This window comes from Kockovaella imperatae (genome assembly GCF_002102565.1).
Source record: "Kockovaella imperatae strain NRRL Y-17943 chromosome Unknown BD324scaffold_4, whole genome shotgun sequence".
Lineage (NCBI taxonomy): Eukaryota > Fungi > Basidiomycota > Tremellomycetes > Tremellales > Cuniculitremaceae > Kockovaella > Kockovaella imperatae.
The window spans coordinates 450733-469402 of record NW_019028944.1 but is presented as its reverse complement, the minus strand read 5'-3'; the positions used below and the strand labels follow the sequence as shown (position 1 = coordinate 469402).

Sequence of the window (18670 nt, the reverse complement as noted above, 5' to 3'; positions counted from 1 at the left end):
CGATAACCACATATTAATCCGCTCAATGCAGTGCATGAGACCAACAACATCGTCCACTCGATCTACACCATGATCAGCCGGCCCGTATCTAGTTCCTAGCTGGCAGCTATATAGGCTACATGGTCACGTGGTCTCATGCTCGCCGGGGATCATGGCCATTACACAATGGCAATTGTTCCTCCTTTTTTTTGCTTCCGCTAATTGAAATCTATTACATCATATCGTAAATCAAATTCTCACCCCCGTGGACACCAGCTGATAGCGCGAACAGCTGAGGAGAGTCAGTCACCTATTCATATTGGACACTTGACCTCGGTTGTTCGCTGTCGCTCGGTCACGCTCAAGGCATCATATGGCATGGAAGTCAGCGCCATTCACAACCCTACTCGCCACAGGCGATTCGGATCATTTGGCGAGAAGATTGCTCGAGGGTTCAAAGGCAGTAGCAGCCACAAGAGACAGAGCTTGGATGGTTCTCTAGCTGCTTTTCCAGCACCACCTGGGCGAATCGTCTCTCCTCCTGGACGAGGATTGCAGGACTTCAAATGGGATACGGAGAAGCCATTGCCTCCGCCCCCACTGGAAGTCGCTGTCGAGCCGCTAGCGACCAGCCCGAGGACATTACCGAATAGCTCTCCTGCAGAGGAGAGGCATGATCAGTCCAAGACGGATTCGAAGCCCCTACCGGTACCGGTAGAGGATGCCGAAGAGCCCGATGGCGGCGAGCCGAAGGCGACAGAGTCACCTATCATCCATGGCTCGAAAGTGCCAAGCTCACATGATTCAGGATTCAAGAGCACTGTTGCTGGACCTAGCTACTTTGACTTTTCAAGTCAGATGCAATCTTTGGGTCCGTCCGCTGGCGAGTCTTCAAGAAGTACCGACGTCCCAGAACCTCCCAAGCGACAGGAATCGGAGCATTCAGGCTCTTCCTTGATTCTCACCTCGGATACCCATCTACCTTCGGAAGCCGATTCAGCCAAGCCCCAATATCTCGAAGCGACGTTTCTGCTCAATCATCAAGTTCCCATTCCACCCCCTTCTATCCCACTTCCTACTGCTCCCAAGATCTCTCCACCTGATTTGGGGACGCCTTCATTGGCAGCTAGAGACCTGGCGGAGATACCAGACGAACCTGTACCCCTGATGCACCAGCCAGAACCTGCGGCACTAGATGAAAGTCCGACCATTCCCTCGGATCCTATCGAGGCAGACCGGTCAATCCCATTTCAACAGCTACCAAACGCACCACAGGTATCCGTGAAGGATGCTTCAGCTCCTTCATTCTTTGAGCCGGCGGCAATTCTGGGTCAATCGACGGGGCATCGTGGGGAGACGGATTCATGAGACAGCTTCCGACAGCAAGGTCGAACGGAGCACGAACCACCAGGAAGTCTTTTGACAGGCTCGGTTCCCCTCTGCCCCAGGGCTCAGAGGATTGAAGACTCATAAGCTGTATACGCATAATCATACCGATCAGTCAATCCCCCAGCCCCATCTACAACTATCTACCGCAGGCTACGGTACCATACATGCATTTTAATCTTGGTCTAGCTTTCCATCGACTGCTAGCCGGACGGAAGCTCCCACACATCCATGGGCACGATCACCTGCCTTTCATCTTTGATCCAAGCTGACACGCTGATTCTATCTGGCAGAATCTCGACTCGTTGCTTTGCGGATTGACCTGCGATGCTGATCCAGTCTTGCGCCACACGGTCTTTGAGATGTCTGACTGTTCCATCGGTCCGCAGAAGAACGTGCGAATCGTTCCGACACCAAAATATGGGCTCAAAGCGTCCCGGCGTGGACACTGACCGAATTCTGATGCACTCAACGACCGCTTCTTCCATCATCTCAGGGGATTCAGTCCAGCATCCGAGATTGAGCCTCGGTAGGACCGTGTGAAGTTCGATCCTGTGAAGTCTGGGAGCCATTCGAATATTCCCAAGGATGCTTGAGGGAATCTCTACAGTCTGAATCGCGGGCGGCGTCGACTGACGCGAATGCTGACAGCAGAAATAGGGATTGGACGAGGTCTGTCTTGTGTTGACAAAACGCAAAATCTCCAGGTTTGGGAGAGGTGGAATGGCCAAGTCCTGGCGGAGCATCAGGCGAGCTTCTTCGCTCCGTACGTTGCACTTACCTGCAGCGAAGGAACATAGCAACCATCGTATCGTCTTTGAAGGGTCAGGTCCCGTAATTGATTGAATCCTCCCGTCTCCCATCTCCAAGGCCTGCCCAGTTCCACAGTCAGATGGCTCAGACTCGGCAGTTGACGGATCTTTTCAGTGAGTTCTCTCCAGGGTGGTGTGTCATTGACAGCGAGGCCCGAGGTAATCTCAAGTCGCTCAATGCTTTTAGAAGTGGTGAAAAGGTTTGACACGCTCTCATAGTCTAGAAATGTCAATTCGGTGATACAGACAATCTTCAATCTTGTCGAAGCCATGTTCTGAGAGGGAGACTGCCCTACATCCGAGTTGGTCAGATAACTAGACTTAATCCGCTTGAGAATCAGATGGCGGAGTCTAGGTGTCTTCTTCAACAGATCTCTGCACAGTGAAGTGCCTAGGAGCGACAGCGGAAGCGAGAGATGAGTGAGCTGTGGAAGATCCGAGGTATTCTCGTCCAATATCGTATTAAGGACTTTCACCTCCACGGGACCAAGCGTCACGCTTAATTCGAGCTCCCGGAGGTGACGACCACAGCCACGAAGAAGCATGGCCACGCGCGAATCCAAGTCCTGGGGTGAGATCACCAGCTCGAGCTTTCGGATGTGACTGGCCTTGATGGGATACTGCACAAGTTTTTTGATGAGACCGCAAGGTCTCCTGTATCCAACAGAAAGATCCACATCCCTTTCGAGACCTGAGCTGCAAAGCCTGACTGAGGAGAACAACTTGACTTCTGCATGTTCGGAGAGGCACCTGTCGGTCAGGCTCAGATGAGTCAAGTCCTGAGAGCTCAGCCCGTCCAGAATGGCGGCGAGTATCTCAAACGGTAGGCGGTCTAGCATTGTGTATTGACTACACTAGACGCATGATAGAGACCACTAACCCCCTTGACTCAAGTCACATCGCTTATACCTTTCCGTTATCTCGCCCATCACCTCAAAAGATCCTCATCCTCACAAAGGATTCTGCCACACGTCCGACGATTTCAACCAGGCGGCGATACCCGCCAACCAGCCGCGCAGCATTCGGCGATGTCCGTTCCGGCTTTTTCGCCCAAATCCGATACATTCGGACCCTCCGCCCGCTTGTCGCATGTTCCCCTCTAAGGGGCATAAGGTCCTTATCATCAATCAATCGCAGTACATCGCTGAGTCTCACATCGAAAATGGGATCCTCTGCAGAGTACTCTTCGCTGCCCACGGCGTCTACTCAGCCTCAGAAGAAGGACAAGCAATGGTATCGACCACTGCTGGCCATCACTGCCATCTTCCTACTTGCCCGATTCGGTTCGATCCCCCAAATCATCTCCGAGTCGACCGAAATCTTTGGACATGGGCACAAACATCACAAGGATGCAGGTTCCTCTGGATGTCAACAGGCAGAGCCTATCTTGCCCAAGAGCCTTGACGTCTCCTCTCTTGTCGAAGGGCAGGATGACCGAATCATTGAATGGCTCGGAGGCTCGGTACGTATCCCGACTGAGATCTTCGATGTCATGGGAGAGGTCGGTGAGGACCCCCGATGGGATATCTTCTACAAACATGCAGAATGTGAGTCATATCTACAACGTCTTCTTCCATGCTATGATGTTCATGACAAAACCACAGATCTTGAGAAGGCATACCCCTTAATGTCAGTTGGAATGCCTAGGATAACCGAACAGATGCTGACCAGGTCTGAAGCCACCAGCACCTCAAGAGAACTCGAGTCATGACCCATGCCCTGATCTACGAATGGATTGGCTCAGATCCAGACCTAAAGCCATTGCTTTTGACCGGACATCAAGGTAAGGGGGTCAGAGGCTCAGAGTTAGGCCATCGCTTATGTTAAAAGATGTCGTCCCTGTCCTGAATGCAACTCGAGGTCTGTGGAGTCACGATCCCTTCGGCGGCGAGTACGATGCCAAGAATGGAAGGATCTGGGGACGTGGTAGTGCCGATGACAAGTCAGGAGTCATCGGAATGATGTGAGTCGAGCATGCTCGCACCTCGGCAATTCCACCTGATGCAAGTTGCTCGCCAGGTCCGCCATCGAATTGCTCCTTGAATCTGGCAAATTTACCCCTTCGCGAACTGTCGTTCTGGCGCTGGGCATCGATGAGGAGACTGGTGGAAAGGTGGTTCGTCCTTCACTGCTCGAAATTAGCGAAGCACTCACCCGACGCTGACCATTCATGTCAGGGAGCTTACAACCTTGGGCTTTGGATCGAAGCCAAATACGGCAAAGACTCCATGGCTATGCTGGTCGACGAAGGCAACGGACTTCACGAGATGTGGGGACAGGTGAGGAAGCTGTCATGCTACGATGACTGACTTCAGCTTTATGCCGCTCCTGCGGTCGCTGAGAAGGGCTATCTCGATGTGGAAATTACCGTCCAAACAAAGGGAGGACACAGCTCAGTCCCTCGTGAGTTGCTAGTGCCACCAGGGTAGCGTGCATCTGACTCACGTAACTTCCAGCCGAGCACTCTGGTATTGGCTACACCGCCGAGCTGGTCCGTGCTCTCGAGCGGAACCCTCACAAACCAAAACTCCTCGAGTCTAGTCCCCTTGTCTCTGGAATGGTCTGCTACGCCAACACTGCGCCTGAGATGCCTACAAAGCTTAAAAAGTCAGTGCGCAAGCTCGAGAAGTCGATGAGCAAAAAGGGTGCCAAGGCGGACACCAAGGCTCTTAAGGATGTCGAGGAATGGTTCGTTAGTGGAAGCCTTGAAGACCACTCGCTTCCCAGAGGCCTTGGCAAGGCGATGGTCAGTACTACCCAGGCTATCGATATCATCAACGGTGGACTCAAGATCAATGCTCTGGTGAGTGGTTGTGGATATGTTGGCGGACTGGGCTCATGTGCATTCCCAGCCCGAGGTCGTCACTACAGTTGTCAACCACCGAATCAACATCGCCTCCAGTGTTGAAGAATTGCAGCAACACCTCATCAAGACCTTGTCACCCGTCGCTGAGGAATATAATCTGGCTCTCGAAGCTTTCGGCAAGGATATTGAGCTGAAAGGATGCCCATACATGATGGCGAACCCAAGCGGAAAGGTCATCCTGGCAGAAGCTTTCAACTCTTCGTATGTCGTCCTCATCCGCATGAGCTGATCTGACTTTCCCCAGGCTCAACCCCGCTCCTATTAGTCCTTTCACGACTGAGGATGCTGCTTGGCGTTTGCTGGCCGGCACTAGTCGAGGGATCTACTCCAGTCGACCTGGGGCAAATTTGAACGAAGTCGAAGCTGCCAAGGAGCTCTACTTCTCCCCTTCCATGTCTACAGGAGTGAGCGCAGCATCAGAGTCTTGCTACACAGGAATGTCACTGATGCCAAACAATAGAACACTGATACCAAGCGATACTGGAATCTCACTCGAAACATTTACAGGTTTGCTTACAGCCCTCCTGATGATCCATCGTTCCCCACCAATGCTCACACCGTCGACGAATCAGTGGTGAGTCGAATGAAATGGCTCGAGGGTGTTGTATCCATCTGACTCTTCTTATCAGTCTGCTAAAAGCTTCGTAGAAGAAGTGCGATGGTTCGCGGCCTTGATTGTCAACGTTGATGAGAGCAGGGAAGTCTGAGGCATTTGAAACAGTGCAGTCGATTTGTTCGTAGTCAGTACTGTCTATTATACGCAGCGTTCAGAATGAAAGGACAGTGGCATGGAAGCACCCTCCCAATTGTGTTTGAGCATCTCAAGGTCAAGCCATGAACAATCATGTGTAGGGCGAAGGGTTATCCCGCACATACAGAGTTGCTCTCGGATACAGAAACATAATACAAATGCAAAAGAGCGTCGTCACTCGGGCAAGACAGTTGCAGTCACTATCGGCTCAGGCCTGTTATTCGCTCTCAGTTATGTCGGTCTGGCCTTACTCACCTCAACGCAAAGACAACCTTTTTCCAGACTACCCCGACGACTTCGTAATGTTTCGTCCGGACTTGCTTTTCTCCCCTCTTCCGCTTACCCCTCCGCTTCTGGGCAGTTAAACGTTGGATTTCTAGCGCAGCTCTTGTCGTCTGTGCTTCTTCATCCTCGTCCTCCTGCTCATCCTCTGCATCCCATCGAGCTGGACTTGAAAAGCCCAACTCGGACGAATAATCGCGAGCCACGCTTGGAGGGTAGATCGGACTACTGGATGGAGGTGCGCCGGTATGATGGGGTGTACGAATTGGATCAGAAAGGGGGAACAGAGGTTCTTCGTCTTCTTCATCTTCCTCATCATCGTTCCCTTGTCCATGTTTCGATCGCAATTTCTTATCAGGTGTCGTATCATCTTCATCGTCGTGGTCATCATCCGCCGCCTCGCCATCATCGCTCTGATTAGCTCTGTCTCCTTCTTCATCGTCCATGGGAACGGTCTCGAGCTGTCTCCTAATGACAGCGTATGGCTTTTGCAGAGTTGTGATTTTGCCATGTAGCAAGTGGTGTTCTCCAAGGTGCAGAGTGGGCTTGTCCTGTCGTATTTCGATCAGTATATCGTAAAGGGATCTCACGCCATGCTCACCGGTCGGTCAAGACCAAGGACCCCGACAACTTTTCCAGATTGCTCACCCTCCCACGATAGTTCACCTTGCAGTTCGATCAAGACCAATTCACCACCTATCTTGGCTAGCGGTCCAGAAGATGGGCCAGCTCCGGAAGAAGGATCAAGCTGGTGAGAATTGACAGAGAGATGGATTCGCATATTGTCTAACTTGCCTGACGTATATTCGAGCAATGTCTTGAAAGCTCAGCTTTGAGGACCCAGATCTTTGGACTAACTGTATATTCGCGACGCGACGGTCGGACATTATTTTCCCACGGTGGATCGCTGAGGCGTCTGACTTTTCTTCGGTCCGATAGATCGGCGGGTCAAAAATGTCGGAGCTGCTACGGCTACCTTCACTCCATCCGCTCAGCTCAATAGAACCTGTAACATATACAACGGGCTTTACATCAGCATGTCACCGTTCGAATACCCTCCTCTCAAAACTGGAGCCAAAGTGGTTGTCTTGTCTGATTGGGTGAGTGCGATACTCGAAAAATCAAACTACGTTGATCAACTTGCAGGATGGAACCATCACCGACAGAGATAGCAACGACTATCTCACTGACAACCTGGGATTTGTGGGTCCATCACCGTCGGCGCAAGGTACGATGAGCTAAATTTAACGTTTTACTCAGGGCCCAGACAAGCGGTATGCCAGCTCTGCTGAGCAAGGCAGATAAGCGTGCTGACTCTTGACTCGTGCAGCCGAGGGTACAATCTGGACGTATTGAATGAAAAGATTGGGTTCAGAGATTCCTTCATTGAGCAGATCAGCTCCGTAGCCGCAAAGCACTCATTTGACGAATGCGTCGAGTTTTTGGCCGAACGTGAGAGCTTTCATACTGAGTCTACATGCTTCAAGCTGACCTGCCCACCCTGGTGCAGATATCAACCTCGACCCGGGGTTTGAAAAATTCTACAACTGGTGCAGCTCGAACGGCGTTCCAGTCGTCATCGTTTCGAGGTGAGTCACCACACAGCTGTCCTGACCATTGCTTCCCGACTGACATCTTGCCTCGCTCCCCCTTCAGCGGAATGGCACCCATCATCCGGGCCGTTTTATCGAAACACATGCCAGAAGCTGCTAAAGAGATCGACATCATAGCAAACGATGTGAAATTCACAGACCCCGAGGGCAAAGGCACCAAAGGACATTGGGAGCTTGTCTTCAGACATCCAGAGTCTCACTACGGACACGACAAGTCATTGGCTATCTTACCGTATCGGGATCTAGACAAACCTCCCGTTTTAGTGTTCTGCGGTGATGGCGTTTCTGGTGGGTCCCGAGATTCAAGGATGCCAGGAACCATAGGGTTGCTGATCACCCACAGACCTTTCTGCTGCGAAACATGCGGACCTTTTGTTCGCGAAAGAGCGCGCGGATGGAGAATCAGATCTCATGGTCTACTGTACACGGAATGAGATCCCCTTCGTCCAGTTCCTCGACTTGTAAGCGGACTTGGGTGAAAGGACAGGGTGCCGTGTACTGATGAGTGCATCCGCCCGTAGCCACAAGGTCGAGGACAAGGTCAAGGAGCTCGTAGACGGTAAGACTTTCCCCCAAATCCTCCATGAGGAGCGATCATGAGCATTCTTATAGACTCAGTCACTATTTGACACCTCAGCATGGCAAATAGTATAGATATAATAATGATAGATTTGGACCCCTGTCATCCGTCTCAAGGTCATGCCCATCTGTTTGACCAGTCATGCCCATTTCAACTCCCTGAACTAAGTCCATAGAATATCTGAGACTTTGGATGCGGCCCGCGAAATGACTTATGGCCTCGCACTGACTTGGAAAAGCAACTGTTTGCCCTTCTTCTTCTTTCCTCCACTTCCACCGGAATTTCCGTCTTCGATCTGCATCGCGTCCACCCCTTCGGTCACGTCCAAACTTGATCCACCAGGTCCCCAATTTTGCTTGCTCGAATCAAAGGCTCCAACTTCTCTCGCTGCGGGCTTCTTAAATAATGCCTCTCTTTCCGCTTTCGTCATGCTAGGCTTGCTTGTAGGTAAACTGGGGAACGCACTCTGACTCGGAGGTTTGGCTTTAGATGCGGAAGGGACGGGGTAATTGACGGAGGTGATTTGAGGCCCGGCAAGGGCTGTCGGAGCACGCGATGAAGAGCCTGCACCACCAGAAGACCAAGGAGTAGAGTACGTCGATGAACCGGGATTGCGAGCTTGAACTGCTGAAGGTGCCGACGAGAGTCCTGGGAAGGCTGACGCGGATGCCAGGGGCAAAGCCGAGCCGGGGATGTATCGACCGTTGATGCCTGTCGTGGCCCTTGCCGTGGGTCCACGATTGGAGGATGAAGCCGCTGCAGCCACTCGATCCCAGACATGCTGAGACGAGGAGCCTCGTCCAGCGGTATGTGTCGTGCGCTTCGCATTGAGAATCTTGCCAGAGGTGATGCCTGCCCAGTTTGATCCTAGACCGCCCGGAGCCTGCAAGGTAGGAAATTGTTCTTGTTGCTGAAGGGTATTAGTGTAGTATCGGGACGTTGACACCCCGCTAAACCTACTTTGACCCTGAAAGCATTGAGAGATTCCAAGATTGCTGACTGCTTCTCTTGCTCCTCCGGTCCATCAAAAAGCCCCGCTACCTCCCTGACCACACTGGACGTAGCGTCAACGTCGCGATCGAGCACATGGAATATGGTATCCACCATATCGTTTGCCGTAGACTCATTATTTCGGAACTGACGAACCGCGCTTCTGAACGAAGACAACTTGACTGTGGACTCGTTGACAAGCATCGTCACTCGTGATAGGAGCGCTGCGTGGCGTCTAGGCAAGGCGCGGGTCAGCTCATTCCTCTCCGTGACGGTGGAAAGTCGATCTCACTGAGCACTGGCGTCATCTACATCCTCTCTGGGTGTTGCAAATCCACTTCGCGAGCCACCTTCAACGTTCCTAGCGGTACCGAAGCCGTCTCCATCTCGCTCGGTTCCATCAGTTAAGGAGGTGACGAACGCCTTTCGACGGCGACTGTCTTCTGCCCTATCGGTCTGCTGCTGTCTGGCCTGCTGAGCAGCTGCTTCCGGAGCCATTGGCACATTGGAGGATAAATGCTGTCCGTGTACGCCGCCATCGCGTCGACCGTCCCCTCCAACGAGGTTTCCAACCTGTTGCGTAGTTTGGATTGTAAAACCTCTGCCGTGCCGATCAGGCCGATTGCTGGATGGACCTGGCCGACGATCATCGCCATAGGACGGAAAATCAACATGCAGAGTCCGAGCCTGAGCCCGATCTCGAGACGTCATGTTCCCGCCGTGCTGACCTCTGGGTGAGCCATGCGGGAACTTGAGAGGGGTCAGGCGGGGTCTCACCTGTGCGATGGTATGCGCCCGTAGGTCCATCTCACTGCCAAAAACGACAAACTTCTGCTCAACACACTGAGGCTCATTGCACGGGAAATGATCGTGTCTTGAAAATCGTCAGCAAGAGGAAAAGCACCGGCGTTGCTGGTCACTCACTTGAAATGCTGTTCGAGTTTGTTGTAATTTTGAAAGCTATTTATCCATCAGCAGCGACCTAGCACTATCCTCGCTGGAGACCCTCACTAGACATCTCTTTGACCTTGCTCCTTGCACACGAAGCATTCTTCATGACGATCTCTCATATGCTTGAACAGCTCATCGGTACCGAAGAACGCCTCGTGGCAGAACTAGGCACAGGGTCAGCCAGTGAATCTACTCACACCGTCCTTACTGACCTCGCACAGTGGATGAGGAGCTTCCCAAGACTTGACCATTTCTACTTCCTTCTTGTTCCTGAGCTTCGGTAATGCCTGGCCACGTTTCAATCGACTAGGATCATGGTACGGTAGTAAGTGCGGTGGATAGAGGACCTGCTCATGGGCGAATCTATGCAACTGTGATCGGCACAAGCGACAGATGACTGTGCCATGAGTTGCCAGGGTATGTTTCTCTAAAGCCTGCCAATCGGTTGCCATGTGCGCGCAATCGGGTGCTGGGCAATTGAACCGGAGGAGAAGTAGCGTGGCTTCCATCTATAAGAGGGACAGCGCGGTGATCAGCGCTGCTAGCGATGCGAGATTTTAGAACCCTACCATGTCCTCATCTTCGAAGACTACGCCAAGCTTGACATCGTGATGCTCAAAAGCTTCGACGTCCAAAGTTCCAGGTAAAGTCAAGCCTTTGAACCATTGTTGCCCTTTTGGCAGTTTGTCCGCGCCATCCATTGCCGCCTGTATTCTTGCAGCTGGAGAAGGTTGTACATGATGTTCAGCTGGGAATGGAGCCGTGGATGTTCGAGAGAAGAGTAGGGAAGGAGTGACTGTCTTGCAATATGTACATTCATATTTCCTGAGATATGGTGTCAGCGAAATGCCCTTCCTTTAGGACCTCTCGATTGAAGTCTCACTTGTAGAATGACCTCAGACGGATGGCACAAACACTGAAAGCTTGCATAAGCATCTTGAGCCGCAGTAGAGTAGCTATGGTGTCACGCACTGGCATGTCCTATGGCCACAGATTCCAGAAGACCAAAATGTAATCGGTTCAGCGCAGATAAAGCAAGTATCTTGATCCACAATGTCCTCAGCATCAGAATTATCGACAGAAGGTTTAGGCTCCTCAGGATCTCCGGAAGGCTTCATGTTGCTTGACTCTGCTCGATTCTGAGATGAAACGGTGATAGCAGGACCTCCTTTGACAGGCTGCTTTTTGGTCGAGACTGGTTTCTGGCTCATCGATTGTTTGCTAGTCGTTGATTGGGCGTCCTTTGCCGTGGATCCACTAAGGGACGTATCGAATTGTTGGCGCCTAGACATCTTGAGTATGATGTGTCAGTCTCTACGACAATCGCTGTGTCTGCCCCAGTGAGCAACAATCTGTCAGTCAGTCCGTCAAGTGTCATTCATCAGGAAGAGCTGCTCAATGATCCTGCCGAGTGACGATTTGGCTAATTTCGGATCCGAAATTCGCTGGCGGGGGGTTCCAGTGAAATGATATGCATTCCAGCGGCCCATGTCCCATCGATACAACACCATGTCATTGGATCACGTATAAAAAGACATCAAGATCATGATGGCCTAGCCAGGTGATCCACCGCTATAGCCTTCTCCATTCAAATAGACGTCGCGGTGTCTGTATTGAGAGGCTTAGAAGCCAGGTTCAACAGCTCCGCAGACACCTGGTCGTTGGTACTCCGCACCGTTAATCGACACATCTTGGCATCCCTGTTGGGTTCAAGTCGAGCGAGGACACCGACCTTTCCAGCTGCAGACATGTGCAGCACGCCTGCAACGACAATCTGGACAAGCATGAGCAAATTCATCCTAGAGAGCTTCATATTCCAACTCACGTTGAGTGGATTTGGATCTATCCCAGTCAAGATCTTGAATCTGTTCCCGGACATGACTTTGGCATTTCTCGCCAAGTCCACCTCGCCAGCTGGAGTCAACTTGATAGGGAAGATCTTCTGCGCCTCTCTCGGTGGTCCTGGTCTCGTGAGCTTCCCACAGTGCTCTGACTCTGCAGCTCACCTCCAATAATTTTCCAGCGCTCAAAGAATGCTGCCTGCTCCAGGCTGACTCCTTCTATGAATCTACTCAAGAACATGGGCAGTCTCAAAACCAAGGTTGTGAATGAGTTGGCGAGGTATGTCATCCGTAAGACGGGGGGTTCTGAGAAGAAATCTTTGCACTCGGCATGTATGAGCTCTTGCACCTGAGCTCGACCGGCAATTTCCTTCACTGGTTGGTCGTGGAAAGCAGCATAGATAGCGGTTGGGAGGGTCCCCTCGGGATATTCGACCGTCATAGTGATATCGGTGATGGCTGTAGCGACTTTGTTGCCGAAGAACAGTGCGATTCGACCCAGAGCCCCGTGGAATTCAGTCTTGCAACCGATCTGTATATGATCATCTTCGTACAAAACCCCTTCAGGTGCATATGTGAGTCTTTCGAGCCACTATAAAGAAAGGTCAATATGCCGTCCAGAGTCTCGAGCCGATACCACTCACTTTGTCAATCTTTGGAGCCACTGTCAATGGTGCCAAGAGCGATGGAGCAACACCTCCCAGCGTTGCAATATGCTTCATCGTTGGATCGGGCGGCCCGTTGGTCTCCGGGGTGCCATTGCTGCCTTCAGGCAGTGAGGAGGTGGTGCCCTGTCTGTGCGGAACTAACGGCTCGTTCTGCACGCCATGGGTATCGTTGCCACCGGACAGATCGAGATCAGCCAACGAAGTCATAACGTCCGATTCGCCGCCATTGGCTCCCGGCCCAACGCCCATCATATCTTCTGGGCCGACACTGGCCGCTCTTCCTTTCTGCGTACGACTCTGGCCGTTTGCTGATCCGTTCTGAGAACTCTCAGCCACTGCAGGAGCGGCAGCAGAAGATTCCATAGCGTGCTTGGCATCCTCCTGGCCTTTGCGGAAAGCTTTGAAGCGCTCCGACTCCCGCTCCTTGTTCTCTGTCGAGTGGCCAATGACCCATGTCCTCTTATCCTGTGCCTCTTCTCCCTTCTTATGTAGGCGGTTGACGAGAGCGGACGCGCGTTCCGGGAAGACGGGCATCTCGTCACAAATCGTGGACAAGAGATCGTCCGTTTCTCCACGTCCAGCCAGCGCGAGATACTCGCAGGCTCGTTGTTGAAGCTCGGCATCCAGTACATGTGTGTACCGTTCAAAAATATTCATGAGATGGTCCTTGATCTCGGGGAAAAGGTTGACCCACTGACGAGAGTTAGATTGGCCCCTTGCAGTGGTAACAACTCACTTTAATATATGTCGTCAGTAGGAGAGCTCGAGTTGGTGCAGTGCACAGATTGATCTTCGAATGAAGGGCCTGGAACTGCTCGATCGGACTGCAACCTTGCTCATTGGCGATTAGATGACCAAATTCGCCGAGGATATACCCTGACCCAGATTGAGCCTCTTCCAAACGATACTCTCGATATTCAATACTCACCGCCGACTCTGATCATCGTCTCGTGGCAGGTCGCAGCTTGTAGATGCTGGAAGACTGCTCCAGCTGCGTATGGCTGTAGGTCCTCATTGTTCGTGACGAGTTGGACAACACGGTACCAGACCTCGTCGCCGACATGATCTCCAGCAGCCGAAATGAGTTGCAGGATGGTGTCGACGTACCATTCATACTGCTCGCGAATCAGCTCAATCGTTTACCGGGTGTATTGGAGCGTACCTCTGTGGCGAATCTCTCCGTCAAGATGGCAATTTTCAACACCATCTCTTCCCTCAGATTGTAATCTGCGACTTGGAGGTACCGGACCAGTTCGCCTACGATAACTTTGGAGTTCGTGGTGTCACACATTGAATATAGCAAGTCCAGTGCTCTCCTCCTGACTGAGATATCTCGGTCCTTCAGTGACAAAATGATGGTATCCTGATGCTTCTTGACCGGCTCGAGGGAGCTCGAGCAGGCTGCGAGATGCGCCATGGCCTCGAGGCCGAGATACCGGACATTTGTCTCTTTCGCCAGGATGAAGCGACCGAGCAAGATAGAGGCACTCGAGACGACTGCGGATTCTGGGTCCAGGTGTATAGCTAGATTAATAGCTTCAAACAAAACAGCATTTTGAGCGTTGTTGTGTTGCACATTCTAGATGATCAGCCGGATAGAGCACTGTGTAGACTGTGTGGACTCACCCGTGGAGTCTCTTGGGAGGCATCAATGATCGCCTGCAGGATGCCGTTGAGCATGTCGATGGTCTTGATATTGTCGGGCGGTGGGTAATATTGCAATAAGCGTAAAAGCTTGATCTGTAGCCAGGGATTCGGGACTTTGTAGTAGATGTATTCGGACGGGCAATCGCCATCGAAGACAATCTGCGATTGCTTCAGCATCTTGAGCATTAGTCGAAGCCGACACAGACTTACTCTGTCGAGCCATTTGACCGCTTTTTGATAACATCCTCTGAAGGCATCAAGATTGTCCTGAGCCATGGCAGTCACCAAGCTCGCAATGGTCAATGCGACTGCGGGTTCAGGATCGTTCATCATCCCTATTATACGATCTGCCCAATCTCTGGCATCAAGTACCGAAGGGTGCTTCCGATAGAGTCGGAGCAGAGTCAAAGCCGCCTTCTTTTTGACGAAGATGGTCGAAGTTCTGGTGATACTGCTCAGACATCGCGACCTTTACCTGACCGATAGACTACTCACTGGCTGATCATGGCTCGATACACATTATCGCTCAATGCCTCGGCCATCTCTTTGCCTCCCAAATTAGCGATGGCATGCAGAGCTAAGCAGTTGTAGATCTCGTTCGGGTCGTCCAGATCCTTCCGTAAAGAATTGATCACCAGCCGCACCAGGTCAGAATGCTCGTGCATCAAGAGGGTGAGGGCGAGGTAACCCTGCGATCCGCATGAGCATTCGATCACGGAGCTTAACGTCACTACCCTCACTATTTGCTTCTCGCTGTACCTTGACGAGCTGATCAAGTTGACGGCTTCCATGTGCCCAACGTCCACCTTGTACCCGAGGATATAGGTGAAGACTACCTTCGCAAGGTATTTCTTCTTCTGATATCCGTCGAGACTGCCATCTTTGAACTTTTGCCTGATGTGCGCCATCTCCCTGTTCACGCGCTTCTCTTCCAACTCTCTGACACGACATGCTCGAAGGTCCGAGATGTACTGAGCAAGGGCGGTGGGGCATCAGCAAGCAATGGCAACTGTTTATCGTTGTAGCTCGGGCTAGCCATGCTCACCTGTGTCAGTCCTCGCATTGACGACGCCATGATGGAGTGACTCTCAGCTTCTTGGAGGAGGAAGCAAGCCTAGACGAGTCAATTGACGAATGCCCGCTTTGGCCTTGTACCATAACTACTACGCGGGTCAATGACCACCGGGCTTTATCAGTGAGCATGAAACATAAACACCACGTCATTTCCGGCCCATCGGCGTTCTCGATAGATTTATGGTAATTGATCTAGGAGAAAGGATTTGTGTAGGGAGCGAGGAGCTTATTAAGAGGGGGGGCACGACAGGATGAGACGCTACCAGCCTTCAGGTCAAATCCTGTCAGCCTTGAAAGTCACGACAGCCGCAGGAGTCCAGCGACATGAAGCTGTCAAGTGCCAGAAGCGCAATCACGGCTGGTTTGATCACCTCCAACTTGGTCCAAGGTCTCGCTGTGAACTCGAATGTGGGGTCTCAGAGAGTATTACAGTCTAGCGAGACCTTTCAGGGGCCACTAAGTGAGACATCGAGCTCTATCCAGCTTCGTCATGATGATGAGGTCCAGGTGAGCCGACTTCAGCAGCAATCTGGCTCATCTACGTAGTACGATATCGGTGGGATCCCTTACTATTCGCCGAATATCCCGGTGGTGACGGATCTTTCTCTCAAACTGAACTCATCCTACGCTCCAGTCCATATTGTTCCGGTTCGAAGCAGCATTGGGACCCTCACACGGGATGACGTATCGAGGGTCATAAACAACCATCTGAATCAAGACGACGTCCTCAGCAAGTCCTGGCTCGAGAATGTCATTCTCACTCGAGCAAGCGAAGGTGGCGCTGCTACGCTGTCTATAGAGCTCAATAACGCCGACATGTCTGCTCTCAAATCCGAGTTTGGGATCAAGAATATCTTCATTGGGGATGATACCAACCTTCTCGCAAACGAAAATGGACTGGCTTCGGTGCAAAGGCTCTCTGCTTCGGATATGTCGAGACTGGAGGGGCTTCAAGGCCCATACCTAGTGAGGGGCGGGTATCCAGGAGGCTCCTCCAAGATCCTGCCGGTTTACCGACTATACTCAGACAACTACCGCTCTTTCGTCTATGGTTCAGTGCCTTCCCTCGAGGGCTCGCACCGCGCTGTGAGACTAGTCGATGACAAGGGCTACAGCCTCATTCCTGTTCCATCGAGACTCTATGCAAAGTGCGAGGAGGAGGACAACGGAGTCTGCGGCCGCCGAATAGGTGTCAAGGGTGAGGCTGGGACGCTTGAATCCAGCTGAAAATCAAAACAGATATCTACGATATCAAAGGTCTCGTTACTTCAGCAGGAAGTAGGCTATCGGGCGAGCTATACGGTAAAACCAATAGCACCGCTCCTGCGGTGCAAAAGCTCATCGAGCTCGGTGGACTTGCTGTCGGCAAGACGAAGACAGCCAGGTGGGTCACTCAGATCTGTGCCCGGCTGATTCGTGTAGCTTCGCAGTGGGATCGATGGGTGTACGTATCACCATAGCGGTGCCAAAGCTTTTCTGACGGTTCAAACAGCACAATGAGACTGTAGATGAGCAATAGTGATTCTTTCACGCGATCGTGGTTGACAGCTCGCAGTCCCTTCAGCCCGCGTGGCGATGGCTGGCTTACCTGCCTCGGATCCTCATCGGGCTCGGCGTGCGCCATGGCAGCCTACCCCTGGCTGGACTTTGCCGTCGGATCTGACACAAGTGGTGAGCTCCTCAGAGTCGCCAACGTACGTCCCGTTTACGTTCTATCTCAGGCTCAGTACGTGGTCCTGCCGCGGCTGTTGGACTTTATGGGAATCGAGTAGGTCTCATCATCCAAATACTACACCGATTGACTTTCTGCTTCAGCCGAGCTTTGGTGCCATATCGCTTGAGAATGTCCGGCCATTCATTGATCGTCAGGACACAGCAGGAATCCTCGCTCGGGACACTGACACGTTCAGTAAGGCTATCAAATCATGGTAAGTCTCATTCTCCGAGGTCTCTGGAAGACAATGATGAGTAACGGTACAGGTATGAGGATTCACCGTTGGAGTTGAGATCCTACCCCAAGCTACCTAAGCAGATCCTCGTAGATATAGATGAAGGGGAGCGACTCAATGACGAACACAACGTCATCGTCAGGAAATTTCTCAACGAGACGAGCCTCGCGCTAGGCATCCCAGTGGTCCCTATCAATATGACAGAGGCTCTTCAGGCTGAAAACTTTTCCTGGGGCGGAATACAGACGGAATTCTTTGGGGAGAGCAAGCATTTTGGATGGTCAGTACAGCAGGTCGCAGGTCGCCAGTCTATTGGCTGAAACTGACCTGAAACTTGACCACACCTCGACAGGTATACCTGGGATCGGAACGGGAAACAATTTTACGCAGACTACGCTGCCATCAACGACGGACGACTGCCCGCTAGTGATCCACTCATTCGTACTCATTTCAAGAGAGGTTTCCACGGAAATATAACTGAAGAAGGTTATCTCGCGCCAGTCTCAGAAGTTGAGAGGTTTACCTCCTTTATCAACGACAAACTACTAGTCGAGGATGACGACAGCTGCTCACAGAGTCTGTAAGTAGCGAGACCATGCCAGTGTCAGGTCAACCAATCACGGGCTGAATTCCAATCTCCCAGCTTTATCTACCCCTCGTTCTTCAACGGTGTGCCTCTCTATAGGGAGAGTGGACTCGGTGATCCTTCAGTGTGAGTAGACTCTATCCGCAAACATCATCTTACAGAGCATTGATACCATGAAGTGAGAGACGAAAGACATACACCCCGTTCTCCACGATTTCAGGCTGCGCAGACACAGCTCTGCCCATAGGTCAGACACGATACCAAAGCTTGATTTCGGAACATGAGGAGATGTTGCCAGTCGCTGTAGACATCGTTGCCCGCAAGGGCTGCGAGTGAGTTGCACCCTATACTATACTCGTGGACAGAGAGAAGGATGCTGAAAAGCGACACCATTGTCAGTTTCGTCGTCGCCGACCTCATAACCCAGCTGGCCGAGGTAAGTCGTACTGTTCCCAGGGATTTTCACCATGTAATGGACTCGTCTTAGTGCGGCGTGCTCAAGAGCACCAAGACGGGACGCACGGCGTTCTGATCGGGGTTCACGGCGTCAATAGAGACTTGAAGACGATTTACCTTTGTGGATAATTATTCCAACGGAGGGTGTCCACGTGATTCACGGAATAAGAATAAAAACAAAAGACTACGTCACCTCCCGGTCTGCCGGAGATTTCCTTAGATTCCGGATCAAGAGCATC

General features: G+C 51.9%; 8 protein-coding genes across 8 annotated transcripts; 4 read left to right on the top strand and 4 right to left on the bottom strand.

Annotated features, from left to right (window-relative positions):
* Positions 1 to 1554, top strand: BD324DRAFT_680086 (hypothetical protein). The gene is made up of 2 exons (XM_022019067.1): positions 1 to 223; positions 272 to 1554. The coding sequence occupies exon 2, from the start codon at positions 358 to 360 to the stop codon at positions 1345 to 1347; it is 990 nt and encodes a 329-aa protein (XP_021872263.1). The 5' UTR covers positions 1 to 223; positions 272 to 357; the 3' UTR covers positions 1348 to 1554.
* A 14-nt stretch (positions 1555 to 1568) lies between these two features.
* BD324DRAFT_649715 (hypothetical protein) lies at positions 1569 to 3016 on the bottom strand (the record flags this gene model as incomplete). The annotated part of the gene is made up of 2 exons (XM_022018037.1): positions 1569 to 2099; positions 2147 to 3016. 2 exons carry the CDS (start codon positions 3014 to 3016, stop codon positions 1569 to 1571), a joined length of 1401 nt encoding a protein of 466 aa, XP_021872262.1.
* Positions 3017 to 3263: 247 nt separating this feature from the next.
* On the top strand, positions 3264 to 5837 carry BD324DRAFT_620480 (hypothetical protein). Its single transcript, XM_022015289.1, has 12 exons — positions 3264 to 3724; positions 3782 to 3806; positions 3857 to 3960; positions 4008 to 4140; positions 4197 to 4293; positions 4355 to 4456; positions 4493 to 4580; positions 4634 to 4980; positions 5030 to 5244; positions 5288 to 5447; positions 5504 to 5617; positions 5673 to 5837. The coding sequence occupies exons 1-12, from the start codon at positions 3340 to 3342 to the stop codon at positions 5748 to 5750; spliced, it is 1848 nt and encodes a 615-aa protein (XP_021872261.1). The 5' UTR covers positions 3264 to 3339; the 3' UTR covers positions 5751 to 5837.
* BD324DRAFT_620478 (hypothetical protein) lies at positions 5771 to 6938 on the bottom strand. Its single transcript, XM_022015288.1, has 3 exons — positions 6678 to 6938; positions 6050 to 6627; positions 5771 to 6008 (listed from the first exon to the last, which is right to left on the bottom strand). The coding sequence occupies exons 1-3, from the start codon at positions 6855 to 6857 to the stop codon at positions 5969 to 5971; spliced, it is 798 nt and encodes a 265-aa protein (XP_021872260.1). The 5' UTR covers positions 6858 to 6938; the 3' UTR covers positions 5771 to 5968.
* Positions 6939 to 7045: 107 nt separating this feature from the next.
* BD324DRAFT_349867 (HAD-like domain-containing protein) lies at positions 7046 to 8492 on the top strand. The gene is made up of 8 exons (XM_022012552.1): positions 7046 to 7176; positions 7223 to 7279; positions 7337 to 7350; positions 7407 to 7528; positions 7587 to 7665; positions 7733 to 7977; positions 8033 to 8150; positions 8211 to 8492. Exons 1-8 carry the CDS (start codon positions 7114 to 7116, stop codon positions 8287 to 8289), a joined length of 777 nt encoding a protein of 258 aa, XP_021872259.1. The 5' UTR covers positions 7046 to 7113; the 3' UTR covers positions 8290 to 8492.
* On the bottom strand, positions 8481 to 11328 carry BD324DRAFT_578052 (hypothetical protein; the record flags this gene model as incomplete). Its single annotated transcript, XM_022013297.1, has 10 exons — positions 8481 to 9179; positions 9230 to 9494; positions 9552 to 9982; positions 10037 to 10133; positions 10184 to 10219; positions 10271 to 10374; positions 10423 to 10719; positions 10780 to 11035; positions 11094 to 11126; positions 11183 to 11328. The coding sequence occupies 10 exons, from the start codon at positions 11326 to 11328 to the stop codon at positions 8481 to 8483; spliced, it is 2364 nt and encodes a 787-aa protein (XP_021872258.1).
* Positions 11329 to 11666: 338 nt separating this feature from the next.
* Positions 11667 to 15630, bottom strand: BD324DRAFT_620474 (adaptin N terminal region-domain-containing protein). The gene is made up of 11 exons (XM_022015287.1): positions 15412 to 15630; positions 15107 to 15337; positions 14862 to 15055; positions 14577 to 14808; positions 14346 to 14525; positions 13882 to 14298; positions 13648 to 13834; positions 13456 to 13595; positions 12696 to 13412; positions 12217 to 12643; positions 11667 to 12172 (listed from the first exon to the last, which is right to left on the bottom strand). The coding sequence occupies exons 1-11, from the start codon at positions 15439 to 15441 to the stop codon at positions 11799 to 11801; spliced, it is 3129 nt and encodes a 1042-aa protein (XP_021872257.1). The 5' UTR covers positions 15442 to 15630; the 3' UTR covers positions 11667 to 11798.
* A 134-nt stretch (positions 15631 to 15764) lies between these two features.
* On the top strand, positions 15765 to 18560 carry BD324DRAFT_607863 (hypothetical protein; the record flags this gene model as incomplete). Its single annotated transcript, XM_022014087.1, has 12 exons — positions 15765 to 15947; positions 15987 to 16638; positions 16680 to 16824; positions 16863 to 16884; positions 16989 to 17111; positions 17256 to 17368; positions 17421 to 17669; positions 17742 to 17969; positions 17998 to 18101; positions 18196 to 18307; positions 18341 to 18411; positions 18463 to 18560. 12 exons carry the CDS (start codon positions 15765 to 15767, stop codon positions 18558 to 18560), a joined length of 2100 nt encoding a protein of 699 aa, XP_021872256.1.
* Positions 18561 to 18670: the final 110 nt, after the last annotated feature.